Genomic DNA, 22,664 nt, shown 5'->3' with positions numbered 1-22,664 from the left:
ATTAAGCAGTGAGAAAGTGTCAATAGAACCCATGTTCTGAACACAAAAGTATCAAGACTTCATTTTTCCTTTAACAGCTATTTCAACTTCTTCATTCTCTTGCTCACTTTCTCTACTTTCTTTATATTTTACCTCAATTAACTTTTGAAGCTCTTTTTGTAAACTTAACTTAAACTCAACAGTAGAATTCACTTGAAATGTTTTCTTAGTGCTGTCTGAGGACTTCCGCATTGGAAAGATCACCAAACTTGGAGGCAGAAAACCTGGACGGTAGTCACAACTCTGCCACTTTTACTTCTGTGACGTCAGGAAGTCACTTAATTTCTTTGACATTCAACTGCCCCATGAGTAAAATAAGGATAATAATATTGGGTCCCCATATATCAGAAAGCTAAGGATCAAATAAGAGTGTATGTTCAGGTATTCTTATGTTTGTTTCATTACCATTTTTTTCTCCTCCAATCTACTCCAAAATAAGGTAGGTAAATTTGCTGGCTTATCTGGAAAGTAGCCCATTCATAGGTGAGTGCTCCCCTCCAAATAACTTAGAAACTAGAGCTAATCATCCCCAGATCTCTTGTCAGCTGCAGGCTCTTCTTGCTGGTCTCTCTCTGTTTCTGTCGCTACTGGCTTTCTGTCTGCAAGGAGGCACATCTGAGGGTACATAACTTGAGTCAAATGTCTCCTTTATATTGCCATCACAGAACTGTTTCTCAAACATGCCCCAGAACGTATTGTGTATTGTATGCCTCAGCAGGCCCAGGCCTGGGATTATCGGCTTTTGTAGGATCTGATGTTCTTCTTCTTTCCCCTATTTTCCTAGAAGCAGCGCCCAGGATGGCAAGACCTCTGCTCTCCTTCACTCTTCTCTGTCTCTTATTCCTGGGCTTGATGAGCCTCAGCTGGATGATCTGGGCATGGACTGCTCCTGATTGCACCATAGGAGACAGCTCCCTATTGCCAAACATCTCCTACTACATCCCATTCTGTTCCTTGGCCCCAGGACTGCACCTTTTTGCATCATGCTCCAATGTCAAAGACCTGGCTCAGACCCTAACAGCAGTGCCCCAGGGTATAGAGGCACTATGCCTCCAGGGCACAGTTCCTTTCCTGCCAGCTGATGCCTTTGGACACTTCCCCACACTACAGCTTCTGAGGCTGCAGCTGGGCACCATCAGGATTACGTCTAGGACGTTTCAAGGACTGGACCAGCTGCGGCACCTTTCCTTTGAGCATCATGCTCCCTGTTGCCTGAGTCTATTCCTCCCTCCAGATGCCCTGGAGCCCCTCAGATTTCTCAACACCCTTTCCTTCCATGGCTACTGCCTGAATTATAGCCAGAACATCCAGTTGCCCATTAGCCTTCGTTGTCTAACCCTGAGGCACAGCTGTCTGACAGATCTGCAGGAACTGCAAGTGCTTTTCCCAAACCTTGTCCCTGGTTCCTCTCCTACAACCAGACCCAGCCCATGGACCTCCTTCCTGGAGGTACTGGACCTGTCTGTCAACCTGCAGCTGAGCCAGGTGGGTAGCAGAGCTCTGCATGGCCTCCAGCTCCGTTCCCTGACATTGGATGGCACCCCACTAAGTGCCTTAGATCTTCTAGGCTCAGGATTGCTTCACTTGGACTCCCTCTCCCTTGTGGCGACAGGTGCAGAAAAACTGCCTGGGAATGTGTCACGCTACTTTGAGCTTCGTGCGCTTGATCTGGGGAGGAACCAAATCCAGAACCTAGAGGATGAGTATCTCCTAAGCTGCCACTCCCTGGAACTCCTCAGTCTTCATGCCAATGGCCTCCAGTCACTTCCTTCCAGGTTCCTGCGTGCCCTGCCCCAGCTTCAGAGGCTCAATCTGTCAATGAACAAGCTGGGCCCGACCCTGGTGCTCCCGGGAGGGCTGGTCAGCTCAAATCTGAGAGTGCTAGATCTGTCCCACAATGAGCTCAGTGTTCTGCCCTATAGGGCTTTCTCCTCTCTTCCTCAACTCCAGGAGCTCTGGCTAAGTGGTAACAACATCTCCAACTTATCCAGCGAGAGCCTGGAGGGACTGAGGTGGCTGAAGACTCTAGACCTGAGTTGGAACCAAATTAAGGTGCTGAAGCCAGGCTGGCTCTCCTCTCTTCCTGTTCTCACCTCACTGAACCTCCTGGGCACCCATTTGGAGCATATTTCAGGCAAACAGCTCCAGGGTCCCCACAAGCTGAGCCATCTGCAGCTAGGTTCTCTTGAGATGCTGGAAATCTATCCTCCCTGGCCTCCAGCACTGCTCAGCTTGGAGGTACAGGCAAATGTTTACATTCAGTTTGGGGTCCCCAGTGGAGAACCCTTCTTGTTCTTGGAGAACCTTACCTTGCAAACTTCCAATATGTTGCTGCATTCGGACAACAACACAGTCCATTTCCCTTCCCTACGTCACCTCACTCTGCGAGGCTGCAGCCCCTACATTTTCACTGACTGTCAATCCCAGAGATTCTTCCCACAGCTCCCTCTGCTGGAGCACTTGCACTTCTGGTCTGACCACGAGGGTACAGAAGATCTGCATCTATTTGGGATGCCCAGGCTGCGAGTGCTGGAGCTGGGTGACTTGGATTTCCTCTCTCAGCCAAGCTCAGTGAAGCTGGAGAAGCTACTGAAGGAGCTGCCTCAGTTACAGGTGCTGGCTCTGAGCAACCTGAACCTTGGGAACCTCTCCGCCTCCAGCTTCAGGGACTTAGGCCTCCTTCAGCTGCTGCTGCTCAACTCTGAATGGGCTCTGGGGCTGGACAGCAGCCTCCAGGAACTAATCCCCCAGATGCCTCAATATGTTTATTTCTCAGATATCACCTTCACTTGCCAGTGTGAAAGCTCTTGGGTGGGGCCTTGGGCAACACGGGCCCCGAACACCTTTGTGTATGGACTGGAGAAATCCATCTGCAGGGCCAATGCCTCTGACTACTCCCAGACGCCATTGCTCTCCTTCCTTTCTGGTCACTGCTCACATGATGCTGAATTTCAGAGCTTTCTAACCAGCTTCACTCTGGTGCTCCTGCTGACCTTCCTTGCATTGCTTGGCTGTCCTAAATGGCCCTGGCTTCACCACCTCCGGACCCTATTTCATGCCTGGTGGTGGAAGTTTTGTGGGCGGCGGCCCAGAAGACAATTCCACTATGATGTCTTTATATCCTATTGTGAGCAGGACCAAGCCTGGGTGCTGGAAAAACTCGTTCCCGCCCTGGAGAAGCCTCTTCCAGCTGGCGAGGGTTTGAGGCTATGCCTGCCTGAGAGGGACTTTGGGGTTGGGCAGGACAGGATGGATGCTATGGTTGCCAGCATGGAGAGCAGCAGAGCCACCCTCTGTGTGCTCAGCCGCCAGGCCCTGGGAAGTCACTGGTGCAATCTGGAGTTAAGGCTCGCCACCTACCACTTGGTGGCCAAGCCTGGGATTGCTCGCCTCCTGTTGCTGTTTCTGGAACCTATTGATCGGCGGCAGCTGCACAGCTACCACCGCCTTGCCCGGTGGCTGCAGAAAGAGGACTACTTTGATGTGTCCCTAGAGAGGGTTGAGTGGGATGCCTTCTGTGAGCAACTCCGGAAAAGGCTAAGGAAAGCTGGGCAAGAGAGAGAGGATTAAGGGTTGTAGGAGAGATTCAGACATGCAAGAATAACTCCCAGCAGGGGCCTGGATGCCATCCCATCACTAGAGGCCAGGCTCAAGAAGGCAGTCTGTAGGCAATGCTTAGTTCAAACCCACTTTCCACACTAAAAATGATAGACGAAGAAAACAAATCCCAATGGGATAATATATGAGAAAGCACTTGGAAACAAGATATTTTTGAATGAATACCTTTTTCTGATACCTGCTAGTCCCCTCAACACAAGGAATACACAGAAATGTGTTCTGGAATGACATTTGCATTTTTCATAATGAATTCATTCTGCTTGATGAAAGCAACATAGTTATTTGTTTGGTTAAAAATCTACTTTATTCTAGTGGAATGGGACAAGAATCAGTGAGCTATTTGTCAGTGCTCTGAAGCTAGATTGAAACCATGTTTGCAATTGACGAAGGTCCAAAAATTCAAAAAGCTTCCCTAACTCTGGAGGCTCTCACAATAACAGTATTACATGGGTGAGAACTATAGTTTTGATCCTGTATTACACATGGAGACCTAAGCACATAAAGGTTAAGTGCTTTACCACCCTGGCACAGCTAGTGTATCATAAAGTTTGGGTCAATCCAGGACAATCCAGTACTGTATGCTCTGTGCTCTACTGTCTTCCAGGTACCTCTAACCAATGACAACTTACCTTGCTACAAAGTTAAAATCGGCAAACTTCTGGCAAACATCCTAAAAATACACAAACACACGATCTATTTCCAAGAATTTTTTTCTAAAGAAATAAAAATCACAGATTCCTGTAAAATTTGCATAAAATTATAAGTGCTCCCAAAAAGAAATATAGTTAAGGTCCATTGATAAAAATGGAATATCATGCACCCATTAAGAATCATACTTCAGGGAAAATTTAGTGCTATGGGAAAAGACTCATGTTATAATATTAAACAAAAATATTGACAAACTGCATGTACTGATTCCAATTTTGAAAAAATCACATATGTATCCAATATATGAAATATATAGAGAGAGAAGACTAGAAAGGTAAATGAGAAATGGACCTAGAAATGGAATTGTGGATGATTTAAACTTCTTGTTGTATTTTTCTATATTATTCATTTTTTCTAAAATAAGCATGTATTACTTTCAAAACAATAAAAATAACATAAATTCTCTTTCAAAACTAAACACCTATAGTGTAGACCAGATTAAGTAATTCTCTGCTTTATGGTGCCATAACGGGAGCTTTAGAGAAAGAATGAATGCTGAAATCTGGATAAACACAGAAAACAGAGTAAAAAGCCATCACAAACTATCTATTTCAAAGACCATCTGCCACATAAATGAATGAAAGATAGCTTCTGTATATTGGCCCCTAGGTTGTTTTCTCCTTCACAGCAGGCTGAATCCTGTTAGCCCAAAAGCCCACAGGTGAAGAGAATATCAAGATGGCAGCATAGCCAGACTTTGAACTCACCTCCTCCCATGAAGACAACAAATTTCCAACTATTCTTGGAACAATTACCCCTGAGGGAGAACTGAAAACTGGATTAAAAAAAAAACCCACAACAAGGAACAGTGCTGACTGAGGTGAAAGAGGCAGAAATTCCTTTCTGGAGAGAAAAAAAGCCACCTTCGTGAGCCACGGCACTTCATGGCCAGCGAGGAGCAATCCTAAGGTATGAAGCCTTCGCTGGAGGAGTGGTGCATCTGAGCGGGGAACCATTACCATTACAAGCAGCTTTTGGACTCAGCACAACTGAAATGAATGTGATAATATCTGGCTTTTCTGCCCACTAAAAACAACAGGGAATATCCTCAGAAAAGCTATCGGACATTAGGGAAAAAAAGCCTTTTCTTCAAAGGCCCATGCACAAATTCACCCATTACGAAAGCAACCTAAAATCACCAGAAAGAAAAGTGCACAGTCCTTTGATGAAGAAACTCACCTGATAGGCTCTGGGTGCATCTTGGTGAGAGGTGAGACCTCCCCGGGGACTGAGACATTAACAGCAACCATATTGTGACCTAGTACAGTCATGTTGACACAGACACTGGCAGACGCCATTGGAGTTCTTTCCCTGGCCTATTAGCCCAGAGTCTGCCTCACCCACTAGAGCACCATTTTAATCCAGCTCAGCCAGGGCAGGCAGCCCGCTCTAGGGACTGGCCCATCCCCAACAGCAAACTCTCAGGTAACTTGTGAGCCCACATAAGTGGGTGCCTGGATCCTCTGTAGCCAGGTGAGTGGGTCTGCCTCTGCAGGGCAGGGTTTGCGTGAAGAGCAGGTAGAGTGTTTGGGGCATTGTTGGAGAGTGTGGGCCCCCTGCTGCAGGGTGACTGGCTCTGTTTCAGTGGGTCGGGGCATGCATACGGTGCAGAACTCTGTTGATGGTGTGTGTGGCCCTGTGGGTGGTAGTACTCGTCAGCTAAAGAAGACTTGTGCTTCTCAAACAGCCACATAGGGGATTGGCCCCACCTTCCAAAGCCTGAAACAATTGGGTGCTCCCATGCCTGGGGCCAGCCCCACTCAGCTGAAATCCTGAGAGAGCTGACAACAGCCTTGTAGGCTGGAGGCCTCCAGCAATTGTAAGTCCCTGAGCCTAGCAACCAGCCACGCTGGGGGCCTACTCACTTAACAGAAAAACTGAAACAGGTATGTGCTATTAGAGCTTGCAGCCAACCATGCTGGGGCTCCCCAAACCTGATAAAGTGACTGAAGTGTCCATAGCAGCCACACTCAGCTGAGAATTACAACCAGCCAGCCAGGGGGACAGCCTAGCCTCCCTGGGCACCTGCAGAAGAGCAACCCTGCCATAACAGAAGGACACATGTAGCCCATACAGGGGTCACTACTGGAGCATTTGGAACTGGTGACAAGAGGGAAGCACATTGCTGTGTCTCATAAGGCATATCTTACATAAGGCCACCTCTCCGAGAAGGGAAGACATAGCTGACCTACCTAATACATTGATATAAGCACAGAGAAAGAGGCAAAATGAGGACACAAAGGAATACATTCCAAGTAAGGGACAGGACAAAACCTCAGAAAAAGAACTAAATGAAATAGAAATAAACAATCTACCTGACAAAGAGTTCAAAAAAACAGTCATAAGGATGCTCACTGATCTTGGGAGAAGAATGGATGAACTCAGTAAGAACATCAACAAAGAACTGGAAAATATAAAAAAGAAAAAATCAGAAGTGAAAAATACAATACTGGAAAAGAAAAATTCACTAGAGGGCCTCAATAGCAGAGTAGAGGATACAGAAGAATGGATCAGTGAGCTAGACAAAAGACTAGAGGAAATCACCCAAGCTGAATAGCTGAAAGAAAAAAGAATTAAAAAGAACAAAGACAGTCTAAGGGACCTCTGGGACAACATCAAGTGCACTAACATCCGTGTCATAGGTGTCCCAGAAGGAGAAGAGAGAGACAAAGGGGAAGAGCATCTATTTGAAGAAATAATAGCTGAAAACTTCCCTAACCTAAGGAAAGAAACAGACATCCAGGTACAGGAAGAACAGAGAGCATCAAAAATGATACCTCCAAAGAGGCCCACACCAAGACACATCATAATTAAAATGTCCATAATTAAAGACAAAGAGAGAATCTTAAAAGCCACAAGAGAAAGGCAACAAGTTACATACAAAGGAAATCCCATAAGGCTATCAGCTGACTTCTCAGCAGAAACTTTACAGGCTATAAGAAAGTGGCATGATATATTTAAAGTACTGAAAGGAAAAAACCTAGAGCTAAGAATATTCTACCCAGCAAGGTTATCATTCAGAATGAAAGGAGAGATAGTTTCCCAGACAAGCAAAAATTAAAGGAGTTTATCACCAAGAAACCAGTCTTGCAAGAAATGCTAAAGGGACTTATTTAAGTGGGAAAGAGAAGACCACAAATAGGAATAAGAAAAATATCAAAAAAAGCAATAAAATCACTGGTAAAGGCAAACCTATAGTAAAGGTAGTAGATCAACCACCTATGAAGATAATATAAAAGTCAAAAGACAAAACTACTAAAATTATCTATTTGCATTATAAGAGGGTAACGGATACACAAACACAAGAAAAGAGGTTTGGTATGATATCAAAACATAAAATGGGGCCGGCCCCGTGGCTTAGCGGTTAAGTGCGTGCCTCCGCTACTGGTGGCCCGGGCTCGGATCCCGGGGGCACACTGACCCACCACTTCTCCGGCCATGCTGAGGCCGCGTCCCACATACAGCAACTAGAAGGATGTGCAACTATGACATATCTACTGGGGATTTGGGGGAAAAAAAGGAGGAGGATTGGCAATAGATGTTAGCGCAGAGCCGGTCTTCCTCAGCAAAAAGAGGAGGATTAGCATGGATGTTAGCTCAGGGCTGATCCTCCTCACAAAAAAAATAAATAAATAAAGTCTAAAAAAAAAAAACATAAAATGTAGGAGGAGGGGAGTAAAAGAGTAGAGCTTTTAGAAAGAGGTCAAACTAAAGAGGCCATCAACTTAATATAGATTGCTATATACATAGATTAGTATATATGAACCTCATGGTAATCACAAACCTGAAACCTATAATAAATACAAAAAAAATTAAGAGAAAGGAACCCAAAGATAATACTAATGAAAGCCATTAAACCACAAGGGAAGAGAGCAACAGAACAAAAAAGGAACAGGGAAAAACTACTAAAACACCCAGGAAAAGAGTAACAAAATGGCAATAAGTACATACTTATCAATAGCTACTTTAAATGTCAAGGGACTAAAGGCTCCAATCAAAAGGGATAGGGTGGCTGATTGGGTGAAAAAACAGGACCCATACATATGCTGCATACAAGAGACACATTTCAGACCTAAAGACGCTCACAAACTGAAAGTGAAGGGATATAAAAAGATACTCCATGCAAATGGCAATACAATGAAAGCTGGGGTAGCAAAACTTACCTCAGACAAAGTGGACTTTAAAACAAAAATTGTAACAAGAGACAAGGGCACTACATGATGATCAAAAGAACAATCCAATAAGAGGATACAACACTTGTAAATATCTCTGCACCCAACATAGGAGCACGTAAATATATAAAACAATTATTAACAGACATAAAAGGAGAAATACACAAGGCTAGCCCCGTGGCTTAGTGGTTAAGTGCGCACGCTCCACTACTGGGGGCCCGGGTTCGGATCCCGGGCGTGCGCCGATGTACCGCTTGTCTGGCCATGCAGAGGCTGCGTCCCACATACAGCAACTAGAAGGATGTATAACTATGACATACAACTATCTACTGGGGCTTTGGGGAGAAAAAGAGAAAAAGAAATAGGGAGGAGGATTGGCAGTAGATGTTAGCTCAGGGCTGATCTTCCTCACAAAAAAAAAAAAGAAGAAATAGACAGTGACACAATAATAGTAGGGGACTTTACCATTCCACTTATACCAATTGATAGATCATTCAAATAGAAGATAATAAGGAAACATTTGCCTTAAATGACACACACTAGACCAGATGGACTTAGTAGATATATACAGAACATTCCACCCAAAAACTACAGAATACACATTCTTTTCAAATGCACATGGAACATTCTCTAGGATAGGTCACATACTAGGCAACAAAACAAGTCTCAATAAATTAAAGAAGATTGAAATAATATCAAGCATCTTTTCTGACCACAAGGGTATGAAACTTGACATCAACTACACGAAAAAATTTAGAAAAGCCACAAATATGTGGAGATTAAACAAAATGCTACTGAATAACGATTAGGTCAATGAAGAAATCAAAAAATACCTAGAGACCACTGAAAATAAAAAAAACATATACCAAAATTTATGGGACACGGCAAAAGTGGTTCTAAGAGGGAAGTTTATAGCAAAACAGGCCTATCTCAGTAAACAAGAAAAATCTCAAATAAACAATCTAACAGGGCACCTAAAGAGACTGGAAAAAGATGAACAAACAAAACCCCAAATCAGTAGAAGGAAGGAAATAATAAAAATCAGAGCTGAAATAAATGAAATAGAGACAAAAAAAAACATTAGAGAAAAATCAATGAAACCAAGAGCTGGTGTTTGAAAAGATAAACAAAATTGACAAACCTTTAGCTAGACCCACCAAGAAAAAACAGAGAAGCCTCAAATAAATAAAGTCAAAAATGAAAGAGGAGAAATTATAATGGACACCTCAGAAATACAAAAGATTATAAGAGAATACTATAAAAAGCTATACACCAACAAATTGGAAAATCTAGAAGAAATGGATGAGTTCTTAAAATTATACAACCTTCCAAAATTGAATCAAGAAGAAATAGAAAATTTGAATAGACAAATCACCAGTAAGGAGATCGAAACAGTAATCAAAAACCTCACAAAAAATAGAAGTCCAGGACCAGATGGCTACCTTAGTGAATTCTACCAAACATTTAAAGGAGACTTAATACCTATCCTTCTCAAACTCTTCCAAAAAGTTGAAGAGGTGGACAAGCTTCCTAAGTCATTCTACGAAGCAAACACTACCCTGAAACCAAAATAAAGCAAGGACAACACAAAAAAAAGAAAATTGCAGGCTAATATCACTGATGAACATTGATGCAAAAATCCTCAACAAAATACTGGCAAATTGAATACAACAATACAGTAAAAAGATCATACACCATGATCAAGTGGGATTTATTCCAGGGATGTAGGGATAGTTTGACATCCATAAATCAATCAACATGATATACCACATTAACAAAATGAAGAATAAAAGTCACATGATCATCTCAATAAATGCAGAGAAAGCATTTGACAAGATACAGCATCAATTTAAGATAAAACCTCTCAATAAAATGGGTATAGAAAGAAAGTACCTCAACATAATAAAGGCCATATATGACAAACCTGCAGCTAGTATCATTCTCAATGGAGAAAAACTGAAAGCTATCCCTCTAAGAACAGGAATCAGACAAGGATCCCCACTTTCACCACTCCTATTTAACATAGTATAGGAAGTCCTAGCCAGGGCAATCAGGTAAGAAAAAGAAATAAAAGGGATCCAAATTGGAAATGAAGTGAAACTGTCACTATTTGCAGATGACATGATTTTATATATAGAAAACCCTAAAGAATCCACCAGAAAACTTTTAGAAATAATAAATGAATATGGTAAAGTTGCAAGATACAAAATCAACATACAAAAATCAGTTGAATTTCTATACACTAACAACGATATAGCAGAAAGAGAAATTAAGAACACAATCCCCTTTACAATTGCAACAAAAATAATAAAATATCTAGGAATAAACTTAACCAAAGAGGTGAAAGATCTGTACACTGAAAACTATAAAACATTGCTGAAAGAAATTGAAGAAGACACAAAGAAATGTAAAGATATTCTATGTTCTTAGATTGGAAGACTTGACATAGTTTAAATGTCCACACTTCCTGAAGCAATCTACAGATTCAATGCAGTCCCTATCAAAGTTCCAAAATTTTTCACAGAAATAGAACAAAGAATCCTAAAATTTATGTGGAACAACAAAAGACCCTGAATAGCCAAAGAAATCCTGAAAAAAAGAACAAAGCTGGAGATATCACACTCCCCAATTTCAAAATATGCTATAAAGCTATAGTAACCAAAACAGCATTGTACTGGCACAAAAACAGAAAATGAAACAGAATCAAGAGGCCAGAAATAAACCCACATGTTTATGGACAACTAATTTGTGACAAGGGAGCCAAGAACATGCAAGGAGCCAAGAACATGCAATGAAGAAAGGAAAGTCTCTTCAATAAACGATGTTGGGAAAACTGGACAGCCACATGCAAAAGGATGAAAGTAGACCATTATCTTACAACATACACAAAATTAACTCAAAATGGATTAAAGATTTTAATGTAAGACCTGAAACCATAAAACTTATAGTAGAAAACATAGACAGTACTCTCGTCAACATAGGTCTTAGCATCATATTTTCAAGTACCATGTCTGACTGGGCAAGGGAAACAATAGAAAAAATAAACCAATGGGACTACATCAAACTGAAAAGCTTCTGCACAGCAAAGGAAACCATCAACAAAATGAAAAGACAGCCTAAAAATTGGGACAAGATATTTGCAAACTGTATATCTGATAAGGAGTTAATCTCCAAAATATTTAAAGAACTCATACATCTCCACAACAAAAAAACTAACAACCCAATTAAAAAATGGGCAAGACATGAACAGACATTTCTCCAAAGAAGGTATACAGCTGGCCAACAGTCACATGAAAAGATGTTCAACAACATTAATTATCAGGAAAATGCAAATCAAATCTACAATGAGGGCCGGCCCCGTGGCTTAGCGATTAAGTGCGCGTGCTCTGCTACTGGCAGCCCAGGTTTGGATCCTGGGCACGCACCGACGTACCCCTTCTCCGGCCATGCTGAGGTTGCATCCCACATACAGCAACTAGAAGGAGGTGCAACTGTGACGTACAACTATCTACTGGGGCTTCCGGGAAAAAAAAAAGGAGGAGGATTAGCAATGGACGTTGGCTCAGGGCCGGTCTTCCTCAGCAAAAAGAGGAGGATTAGCATGGATGTTAGCTCAGGGCTGATCTTCCTCACAAAAAAAAAAAAAAAAAAAAACTACAATGAGATATCTCACTCCCCTCAGAATAGTTATAATTAACATGACAGGAAATAACAAGTTTCGGAGAGGATATGGAGAAAAGAGAACTCTCATATACTGCTGATGGGAGTGCAAACTGGTGCAGCCACTATGGAAAATAGTATGAAGATTCCTCAAAAAAATTAAGAATTGAACTACCATATGATCCAACTATTCTACTGTTGGGTATTTATTCAAAGAACATGAAAACACGAATGCATAAAGAACACGCACCCCTATGTTCACTGCAGCATCATTCACGATTTCCAAGACTTGGAAGCAACGTTGGTGCCCGTCAAGGGATGAATGGATAAAGAAGATGTGGTATACATACACAATGGAATACTACTCAGCCATAAGAAATAATGAAATCCAGATGTTTGTGACAACATGGATGGACCTCGAGGGTATTATGCTAAGTGAAATAAGTCAGAGGGAGAAAGTCAAATACTGTATGATCTCACTGATAAGTAGAAGATAAAGATAAAAACAATCATATAGAAACAGAGACTGAATTGGTAGTTACCTGAGGGGAAGGGGGGAGGGAGGAGGGCAAAAGAGGTGATTAGGCACATGTGTATGGTGAATGGATTGTAATTAGTCTTTGGGTGGTGAACATGATGTAATCTACATCAAAATCAAAATATAACGATGTACACCTGAAATTTACATAATGTTATATACCAATGTTACCACAATAAAAAAAAAGCCCACAGGTGTCAAAATTTTTACATACTGAATTGTTTTATACATAGTCCAAATGAGCAGATTTTTAACCATTCTGCTTTGCATACCCCAGGAAACTGTGCCTAATATCTGCTAGCCATAGATAAGATAAATTCTGTTAACCATATATGATAATGGCCCCAAGTTACTGTGCCCTTCAGAGCTCTGCCACAGGCTGACAATACCTAGATATGTAAGCCTTCTCTCTGATCCCCCTCTTTCTCCTAGGAGTTCTCCAGCCCTCCTCCCTTTCCGTGTAGTGGCCCCCATGCCTACAGCCTCTGGAAGGTCTCATGCTGTGAAGGATTTCCCCCACATAGAAATCTGTCAAAGCAGTGTCCCCAAATAAAAGTTGTGTGTGCCACTGTGACCTCATGGTCATATCTTTTTCCTTGTTCACCCCCCAAATCCCCTGAAACCCCTACACAATCCTTGCAGAGCCCTCTTTGGCCAAACTAAACAGCCACTCAAAATTTGGCTCAGAGAGTGAGAGATTTCCATACACATTTTTTCAGAAAAAAATTCCAATTTCTTCAATTAATGGAGTTGGACTATTTGTATTCCCATGATATAATTCTGGGACTTTGTTGACCAAGCCGCAGTCAACAATTCCTTTTTTATTTCCCCTTTGTTTGCTGCCAACTAATGAACCTTGGAAAATACTATTCATTTTTTTCAGTGTTAATGAAAACCTCAAGTTCTTATTAGCCTTAATATTTTCCATTGCACTTTTTTATGTCATTGAGATTACCTGGATAGGTTTTCTTTCTTGACACATCTTAGATGCATATCATGGGATTTCAGAAAGAAATTTGATGCTGATGCTTAAATCCCCTCTACCACTTTCCCAGCCTTTATCGGACAAAATCCGTGATAGAAAGTAGTCTTCTGAAGCAGCGTTGTCCCATCACTGGATACGTTTTTCTGTTAGAAAGTTATTCTCCATAGTGAATTACAATGTGTCTCCCTATAACTTTTAACTATTGTTTTTAATTCTATACTTTGAGGATTAAATGGGACAAATTGAATTGCTCTGTTAAGTGATCACCATTCCTTGGTTCCAACAGAGTCTTTTGTTCCCCAATTTAAACATCTGAGCTCTGTCCACTGTTACTCATTTTCCATACTTCTAAGCCACTTTAGTTGCTTTCCTCCAAATTCACTGCAGTTTGCTCATGCACTTCTTAAATTACGAAATCTAGAATTTATGAAGAGTTCTATATCTGATCACTGTAGAATCAAACAGGATTAGATCGTTGCCTCCATTTATACACTCTAGTAACGAACTATAGAAATGATCCCTGAAAGTATAATCTTTATTTATACACTCTAAAGTCACATTATTAGTTGTGTCAATCATGACATTGATTTAAATGTTTAACTTACTTTTTTCTGGTTGAACCAAGATTGAAAGGACAGGTTCACAAAACAAGTGGGACAACAGTTTACATCAAGTACTAATGGAAGAGTTGTACTGAACCAAAGTCCCAACATTACCACAGCATACTTGGGACTGCTATATGTGTAGAACTGTGGAAAGACGGGGACAGATGGAGTAAGCCTTAGAAGTGTTTTGTAAACTCTTTGCACTTACTAATCTCTATCTTTATATCATTTGGCTTCATTGAACCCTTTGCTCTTACATTTTCATTCCTAAATCCAGTGTCATATCTTTTGTGGGAAAATATAGCTGCATTACTATAAAATATATACAGATGATTCTGGTTACACAGGCAGGCCTTATATTGGAAGAAGATGCCATCTAGAACTTTCATAGCTAGAGAGGAGACGTCAATGCCTGGCTTCAAAGCTTTAAAGGACAGGCTGACTAACTTGTTAGGAGCTAATGCAGCTGGTAACTTTAAGTTGAAGCCAATGGTTATTTACCATTTCAAAAATCCTAGAGTCCTTAAGAATTATGCTAAATCTACTCTGCCTGTGCTCTATAAATGAAAGAGCAAAGCCTGGATGACAGCACATCAGTTTACAACATGATTTACTAAATATTTTAAGCCCACTGTTGAGAGCTACTGCTCAGAAAAAAAGATTCCTTTCAAAATATCACTGCTCATTGACAATGCACCTGGTCACGCAAGAACTCTGATGGAGATGGACAAGGAGATTAATGTTGTTTTCATGCCTGCTAGCACAACATCCATTCTGCAGTCCATGGACCAAGAAGTAATTTCAACTTTCAATCTCAATATTTAAGAAATGCGTTCCGTAAGGCTATAGCTGCCATAGATAGTGACTCCTCTGATGGATCTGGGCAAAGTAAATCAAAAACCTTCTGGAAAGGATTCACCATTCTAGATGCCGTCAAAAACATTAGTGATTCACGGGAAGAGGCCAAAATGTTAACATTAACAGGAGTTTGGAAGAAGTTGATTCCAACCTACATGGATGACTTTGACAGGTTCAAGACTTCATTGGAGGAAGTAAGTGCCAATGTGGTATAAATAGCAAGAGAACTAGAATTAGAAGTGGAGCCTGAAGATGTAACTGAATTGCTGCAATTTCATGATAAAATTTTAATGGATGAGGAGTTGCTTTCTACGGATGAGCAAAGGAAGTGGTTTCTTGAGATAGAATCCACTCCTGGTGAAGATACTGTGAAGATTATTGAAATGAAAACAAAGGATTTGGAATTTTGCATGAGCTTAGTTGATAAAGCAGCAGCAGGTTTTAAGAGGATTGACTCCAATTTTGAAAGAATTTACATTGTGGACAAAATGTTATCAAACAACGTTGTATGCTACAGAGACATCATTTATAAAAGGAAGAATCAATAGATGCAGAAAACATCATTGCCTTATTTTAAGAAATTGCCCCAGCCACCCCAACCTTCAGTAACCACCACCCTGATGAGTCAGCAGCCATCAATATCGAGGTAAGACCCTCACCACCAAAAAGACTGCCACTCGCTGATGTATCAGATGATGGTTAGCATTATTTTAGCAAAAAAATATTTTTAATTAAGGTATGTGCGTTTTTTTAGACATACTGCTATTGCATGCTTAATAGACCACAGTATAGTGTAAACATAACTTTTCATGCACTGGGAAACCAAAAATTTGTGTGGCTTACTTTATTGCAACATTCGCTTTATTGCAGTGGTCTGGAACTGAACCCACAATATCTCTGAGGTATGCCTGTATGTAATATTCTGATCCAAGGCTCAAGTCTAACTTATTCTTCAGCTTTGACCCAGGCTTCAACATCTTTCCCTTTTCCCCTAGAGGTTGGATCAATTTAGACCTCAGTTAAAAAAATACTTTCTGAGATCTGGCCGAAACTTTCTTATTGTTATCCCGAGATGAGGCCACTGGGAAAAACTGGGCAACCCAGGAGGGTCAGAAACAAACCTTGGCACATTTATTAAAAAGTATACAGGGGACTGCAGCTCAGTGGTAAGGCCTGAGGACACACACAGAGTGCTCTGAATCACCACACCCAAGATGGGCTGTAGAGGACAGGATAGCCACGGCTCAGAACGTGTTTGCTACATACTCTCCTTTAGAGACAGGAATGTTAACAGGTCCTTCTCAAATCAGGAAAGACCACAGCGCCCTTTCCAACTGCATGTGACCAACCTTCAAGCTGTTTAAGCAATATGGCCATTGTGTGGGCTTCAAATAACGGCTGTACTTGAGAATATTACATTCCAACACTCATCCCCTTTTAGAGACCTGATAAATTTGGAGGTGAGTTCCATGGCATTTGGCTTTGTTGCACACTTTCTCCTGCTGGAATGAGAGAAGGAGCTGAGGCTGACTGCATACTCCAGGAGAGAGAAACCTAAATTTGGACCTCTGCCCTCCACCGGATTCCGTAATTCTCACACAACAGCTTCAGGTAAGGTGCAGCTCAGATTTCCCTGTAATGTCTTTTTTACTTCATTTCTACTCCTCTAACCCTGTGTTGTATTTTCTCCATAAAAAAATGTAAATTAGAACGGCTTTCCTGTAATGGAAATTGGTTAGATTCTCAACTTTATAACATAGTCTCCAGCATCAGAATTGGTCTAAATAAATGTGAAGTTACATGTGTTTTACTTATAAATATGTAAGTAATATATTTAATAAAAATAGCAATGTTTTACTTAAACTGAGATGTTAGCTGAACCACACAACCACATGGGCCAGAACAAATTGTGGAATGAAATGTTTATTCTATAGCTTATTTCTTATTCAAGTCACATATACCAGATTTCCTGACCTGAATATGGAGCAGAAGAAAATACCAGGCAGTAAGAGAAGAACATTTTTCTATTAAAGCACATTGGCTACCACATAGGAAAAAATGTCAGTTACAGACTATAAACACATTTTCTTTAAAAGGGAGAAATCTAAGACAGTTCACTTATCTGTTTAAAAACAGGAGGACAAGATTACAAAAGCCATTCAATAAAATCATTTAAGGATATGGACAATTCGATACAGAACAGACTGAGAGAGAAGACAGCAAAAAGCAGTGTGTGTCCACACCCACACGCACACACACACACACCGTTCAAGCATGATTAGAATTTAACAACTACAAGAAGCACAGAGCACAAAGTCGAGTGGATGAAGGGGACATAAGGAAAGAAGAAGTGATTGAAAGAGAGAGGCAGCTTCAATGGGGGTGTCTTGAGGAGGCTCCTGTCGTGGAGATCCTCCCATTCACTTGGACAGAGAGTGTATCCCCATAACAAATCAAGTCCTTGTTGTCTTGCCTTTGTTTTTAGCAAACTGGAGATTCAAGTCTTTGCAGTTTTTTCACTTTTGTCCCTGACTACAGGCAATTGTTTGCTAATTGGTCACTATTAGGGCAAGTCCATTGATTGAAGCAACAAATATTCAAAGAGCACCTATAATACACTAGATACTGTCCTAGATTCTGGGATTACATCAGTGAGGAAAATAATGTCCTCCTCTTGTATTCAGGTGGTTGAGACAGAAAATACTAAGTTTATAATACAATACCAGGCAGTGACATGTGCTTTGAAAAAAACTGAAGCAGGATTGGAAAACAGAGTTCAAAGATGAGCTAAATTAGGGAAGGCCTTTCTGAGTCTCTGATTTTTACCAGAAATCTGAACGAAGTAGCAAATTAAGGCATGTGAATATTGGCAAGAGACAGAGAGGGACATTCCAGGCCTTGATATGGGCCACACTTGGTATAATCCAGTATAGTGTCCCCCCTTATCCTGGGGGGCTACGTTCCAAGACCCCTGGTGGATGGCTGAATCCATGGATAGTACCGAACACGGTATATACTGTTATTTTCTACACATATTTACCTATGACAAAGTTTAATTTATAAATTAGTCACAGTAAGAGATTAACAACAACTAGTAATAAAATCAAACAGTTATTAACAATATACTATAATAAAAGTTACTGTAGATCTTAGCAACCTTGTCATACAATTTTTTTCTTTCCTTATTACGTCGAAAACTTTCACCCCTTCACTTAAAGGAAGTACTTATGACTTCTCGTTAGCATATCCAAATTGCCAGCATCCCTCCTCTTGCACTTTGGGGCCATTATTAAGTAAAATAAGGGTTTCCTGAACACGCACACTGCGATACCCCAACAGTCAATCTGATAACTGAGAGGGCTACTAAGTGACTAAAATGCAGGTGCCATATACAGCAAGGATTTGCTGGACAAAGGGAAGATTCATGTCCCAGGCGGGACAGAGCAGGACAGGGAGAGATTTCCTCATGCTATTCAGAACAGCATGCAATTTAAAACTTATGAGTTGTTTATTTCTGGAATTTTCCATTTAATATTTTCAGGTTGTGGTTCTCTGCAGGTAATTGAAACTATAAAAGTGAAATCACGGATAAGGGGTGACAACTGTACCAGCACGGCTGGAGTGGCATGAGTAGAGGGAAGAGTGGTAGGAAATGAGGGCATGGAGGAAGGCCTCATTGGCCATATAAGTGTGGTAAGGAATTTGGGGTTTACTTTAAGTGTGTTTAAAAGATTGAGAGCAAATGGATAACACTATTAGATTTTTTTTAAATGCAGTCTAGCTACTATGTGGGTAATAGTCTCTAACATATAAAACGGAAACAGGCAATTTAAGAGGCTTCTATAGTAGTTTAAGTGAGAATTTCCTGGTAGCATCGACCAGGGGGAAAGCTGATGGGAATGCTAAAATTGTTCAGATTCTGAGTATTTGGAACACGAGGCCTAGAGGATTTGTTGATGGTTTGGGTGTAGCATATTGGGAGGAGTGGTAAGGTGTGGCCATAATTTGCGGCCTGAGCAACTGAGTAAATGGAGGCACCGTTTAGTGATAATGCCGAAAATCTTTAAGTAATCTGAAACTATGCTTCTAATTGAATTGTAAAGAAATTCAGAGAACAACTTAATAAGAAAACTGCTGTATAGTCATCTATAACATGGTAATGTCTTATTATTTCAGTTTTAGGAGGAAAAAAATGAAAAGCCCAGGAGGGAATAATCACTCTGACCCTGTGAGTGAATTCATTCTTCTTGGATTCCCTTGTACCTGGGAGATTCAGATCCTCCTCTTCTCACTCTTCTCTGTAATCTATGTCCTGACGCTAACTGGAAACCTGTGCATTATCTGTACAGTGTGGTGGGACCACCATCTCCACACACCCATGTACATCCTGCTAGCCAATTTTTCATTCCTGGAGATCTGGTATGTCACTTCTACTGTCCCCAATATGCTAGCCAATTTTCTATCTGAGACCAGAACCATCTCCTTCTCTGGCTGCTTCCTCCAGTTTTACTTCTTCTTCTCCATGGGCACCACTGAGGCCTTCTTCTTGTGTACCATGGCCTTTGACAGGTACCTTGCTATCTGCAGACCACTGCACTACCCCACTGTCATGACAGTTCAATGCTGCATCAGAATGGGAGCCGGCTGCTGGGTGTGTGGCTTCTCCTCTTTTGTCCTCCCAGTTTATCTCATCTCCCAGCTTCCTTTTTGTGGCCCCAATACTATTGATCACTTTTTATGTGACCCAGGACCCCTTATGAAGTTGTCCTGTCTGCCAGCTCCTGCCACTGAGATCATCTGTGCCATCTTTAACTCAGTAATAATTTTCTCCACTTTCCTCTTCATTACCAGCTCCTACACCCTGGTGATCAGAGCTGTGTTGAGGGTCCCCTCAGCAGAAGGCCGGCGCAAGGCTTTCTCCACATGTGGCTCCCATCTGGCCGTGGTGTCCCTGTTCTTTGGCTCCATCATGGTGATGTATGTGAGCCCAACAGCAGGCAATCCAGCAGGGTTTCAGAAAATTGTAACTTTATTTTATTCTGTGATGACTCCACTTTTCAACCCCTTGATGTTTCAGAAAATTGTAACTTTATTTTATTCTGTGATGACTCCACTTTTCAACCCCTTGATCTACAGCCTCCAGAATAAGGAGGTGAAGGCGGCCCTGAGAAAACTGTTTAGGATTATAAGAATTGGTCAAAGACAGCCTCTGAAGAACTAGAGTCCACAAATGTGTAGGACATATAGTGATATAAAATTATAGGAGGTTAATGGTCTTAAGTAAATTTGAGAGACAAATATGTTTTCTATATTCCCTGGAATACTTTTAAGGATACATTTCAGTGAAGCAAATAGCAAATAAGATCTTACCAGAACTTGCATAAATCATTTGTACTAGGCTTTATTATGTTAATATTCCTGTGTGTATGGCATGGAAACAGGAAAATGTCAGACATTCTCAGGCATTATTGAAGAAACAACCGTATATTACCCGAATGTCAACTGGTCAGTTTCTCTCTCTTACAGATTTAAGTAAATTTGTCTCTGACCCTCAGTTTCATAGTGATTAGAGGTCTAGAGTCCCCAGCACTATCTCCTACACACACACACACACACACACACACACACACCATACAAACATGTTCCTGCATGCTTTTCTCCTCCCAGTCCTGAATCCACCTTCTGTCTCGTCTTGATCACATTATTCTGGATGTGAGACTTATCTCCTTCATATTTTATCCAAAACCAAACTCATTCTAGCTTAGTGTAGGTTTATTAACCTGACTACAGGTTGGGTTTAGAGAGAGTTGGAGGAAGGGTCACCATACTGAACACCCAATCAGTTTCTCATATTATACCTGGTGCTGCCTCATTCTCCTCCTTCTTCATCTTCTTCCCACCACCCATGAGAGTGACCAGAACATCTTTCGCTTTCTTATTCACAGTAATTTTGTCCATGTGAGGCCATTTGGGGTTTGAGATTCTTCCTCAAGTGGGCTTGTCAAAAAATTTTTTCTCAGGAAACCTAATTTTTGAACAGGATCTTGTGAAATAGTTTTCTCCAACTGGTTACTCTTTGAGTTGTTTTAGGTTCTTATAACTTGATGTATTCTTTCCTTATCTTAGTATCACCCAGGAACACTCAATGCAAAAGAATAAATGTACTGAAACAGAATAGAGGTGAGACCTGGAAGCAAGATTACCTGGAAAAAACTTAATGAAACAATAATAATTCATATCTTAAGTGCTTTATGATTTTTAATGTACTTTTCTCCCTATATGTATTAGAATGAACACTAACCATGCAGAGAGGATAGTGTGTGTGAATCTGAGGATAGAAATAAGATGTATAGCCAAAGTCTGAAATGAGGTATATTATTCTCCAGTTAATATTCAAAGTGGCCTGGAATTATCATCCTTTATCTCTTAGGTAGGATGGCTTTGGTATCAAGGTAATTCTCGCCTTGTAAAATGAGTTTGGAAGTATTCCGTCCTCTTCAATTTTTTGGAAGAGTTTGAGAGGGATTGGCATTAACTCTTCCTGAAATATTTGGTAGAATTCACCAGTAAAACCATCTAGTGCTGGATTTTTCCTTCTTTGAACATTTTAAATTACTGGTTCAATCTTAATATTTATTGGTCTGTTCAGATTTTCTATTTCTTAATGATTCATTTTTGGTAGGACATGCATTTCTAGGAATTTATCCATTTCTTCTAGAATGTCCTAATTGTTGGCATATAATTGTTCACAATAGATTCTGATGATTTTTTATACTTCTGTAGTATAAAAGTTATATCTCTGCTTTCATTTCTGATTTTATTTATTTGAATCTTCTCTCTTCTTAGTCAGTCTAGCTTAAGATTTGTCACTTTTGTCTATCTTTTCAAAAAATCAGCTTTTAGTTTTTTTGATCATTTTTATTGTTTTTCTAGTCTCTATTTCATTTACTTCTGCTCTTTTTATTTCCTACTTCTGCTAATTTTTGGCTTAGTTTATTCTTCTTTTTCTAGTTCCTTGAGTAGTAAATTTAGGTATTTTGTTTGAGATTTTTCTTTTTTCTTAATGTAGGCATTTATTGCTATGAACTTTCCTCTTAGAACTGCCTTTGCTGCAACCCATAACTTTTGGTATATTGTATTTCCATTTTCATTTATTTCAAGATATTTTTTACTTTCCTTTTGGTTTCTTTTTTGACCCACTCATTGATCAGGAGTGTGTTGTTTAATTTCCATGTATCTGTGAATTTTCCAGCTTTCCTTCTGTTATTTATTTCTAGTTTCATACTAGAAAAGATACGAGGTTTATTTTAATGTTAAATCTATTATGACTTATTTTGTGATCTAAAAAATGATCTATCTTGGAAAATGGTCCATGTACACATGAGAAGAGTGTGTGTTCTACTGCTGTTGGACGGAACGTTCTTTATACGTCTGTTAGGTACCTAAAAGTTTGACAACATGGATGAAATGGACCAATTCCT

General features: G+C 40.6%; 1 protein-coding gene and 2 pseudogenes across 1 annotated transcript; 2 read left to right on the top strand and 1 right to left on the bottom strand.

Moving 5' to 3' along the window:
* Positions 1 to 739: 739 nt before the first annotated feature.
* On the top strand, positions 740 to 8,747 carry LOC101387431 (toll-like receptor 11). The gene has a single exon (XM_004421323.3). It carries the CDS (start codon positions 838 to 840, stop codon positions 3,607 to 3,609), a length of 2,772 nt encoding a protein of 923 aa, XP_004421380.3. The 5' UTR covers positions 740 to 837; the 3' UTR covers positions 3,610 to 8,747.
* Positions 8,748 to 14,168: 5,421 nt separating this feature from the next.
* On the bottom strand, positions 14,169 to 14,256 carry LOC147917504 (small nucleolar RNA U3; annotated as a pseudogene).
* A 5,291-nt stretch (positions 14,257 to 19,547) lies between these two features.
* LOC106800423 (olfactory receptor 11H6-like) lies at positions 19,548 to 20,210 on the top strand (annotated as a pseudogene).
* Positions 20,211 to 22,664: the final 2,454 nt, after the last annotated feature.

This window comes from Ceratotherium simum, chromosome 3, assembly GCF_057802395.1.
Source record: "Ceratotherium simum simum isolate JZ-2026a chromosome 3, ASM5780239v1, whole genome shotgun sequence".
In the NCBI taxonomy this organism is placed as follows: Eukaryota; Metazoa; Chordata; class Mammalia; order Perissodactyla; family Rhinocerotidae; genus Ceratotherium; species Ceratotherium simum.
This window is presented reverse-complemented; position numbering and strand designations above follow the sequence as displayed.

What these genes read in the sequence shown, in the direction of transcription:
- LOC101387431 (XM_004421323.3), top strand. Translation starts at nt 838, where the DNA reads ATGGCAAGACCTCTGCTCTCCTTCACTCTTCTCTGTCTCTTATTCCTG.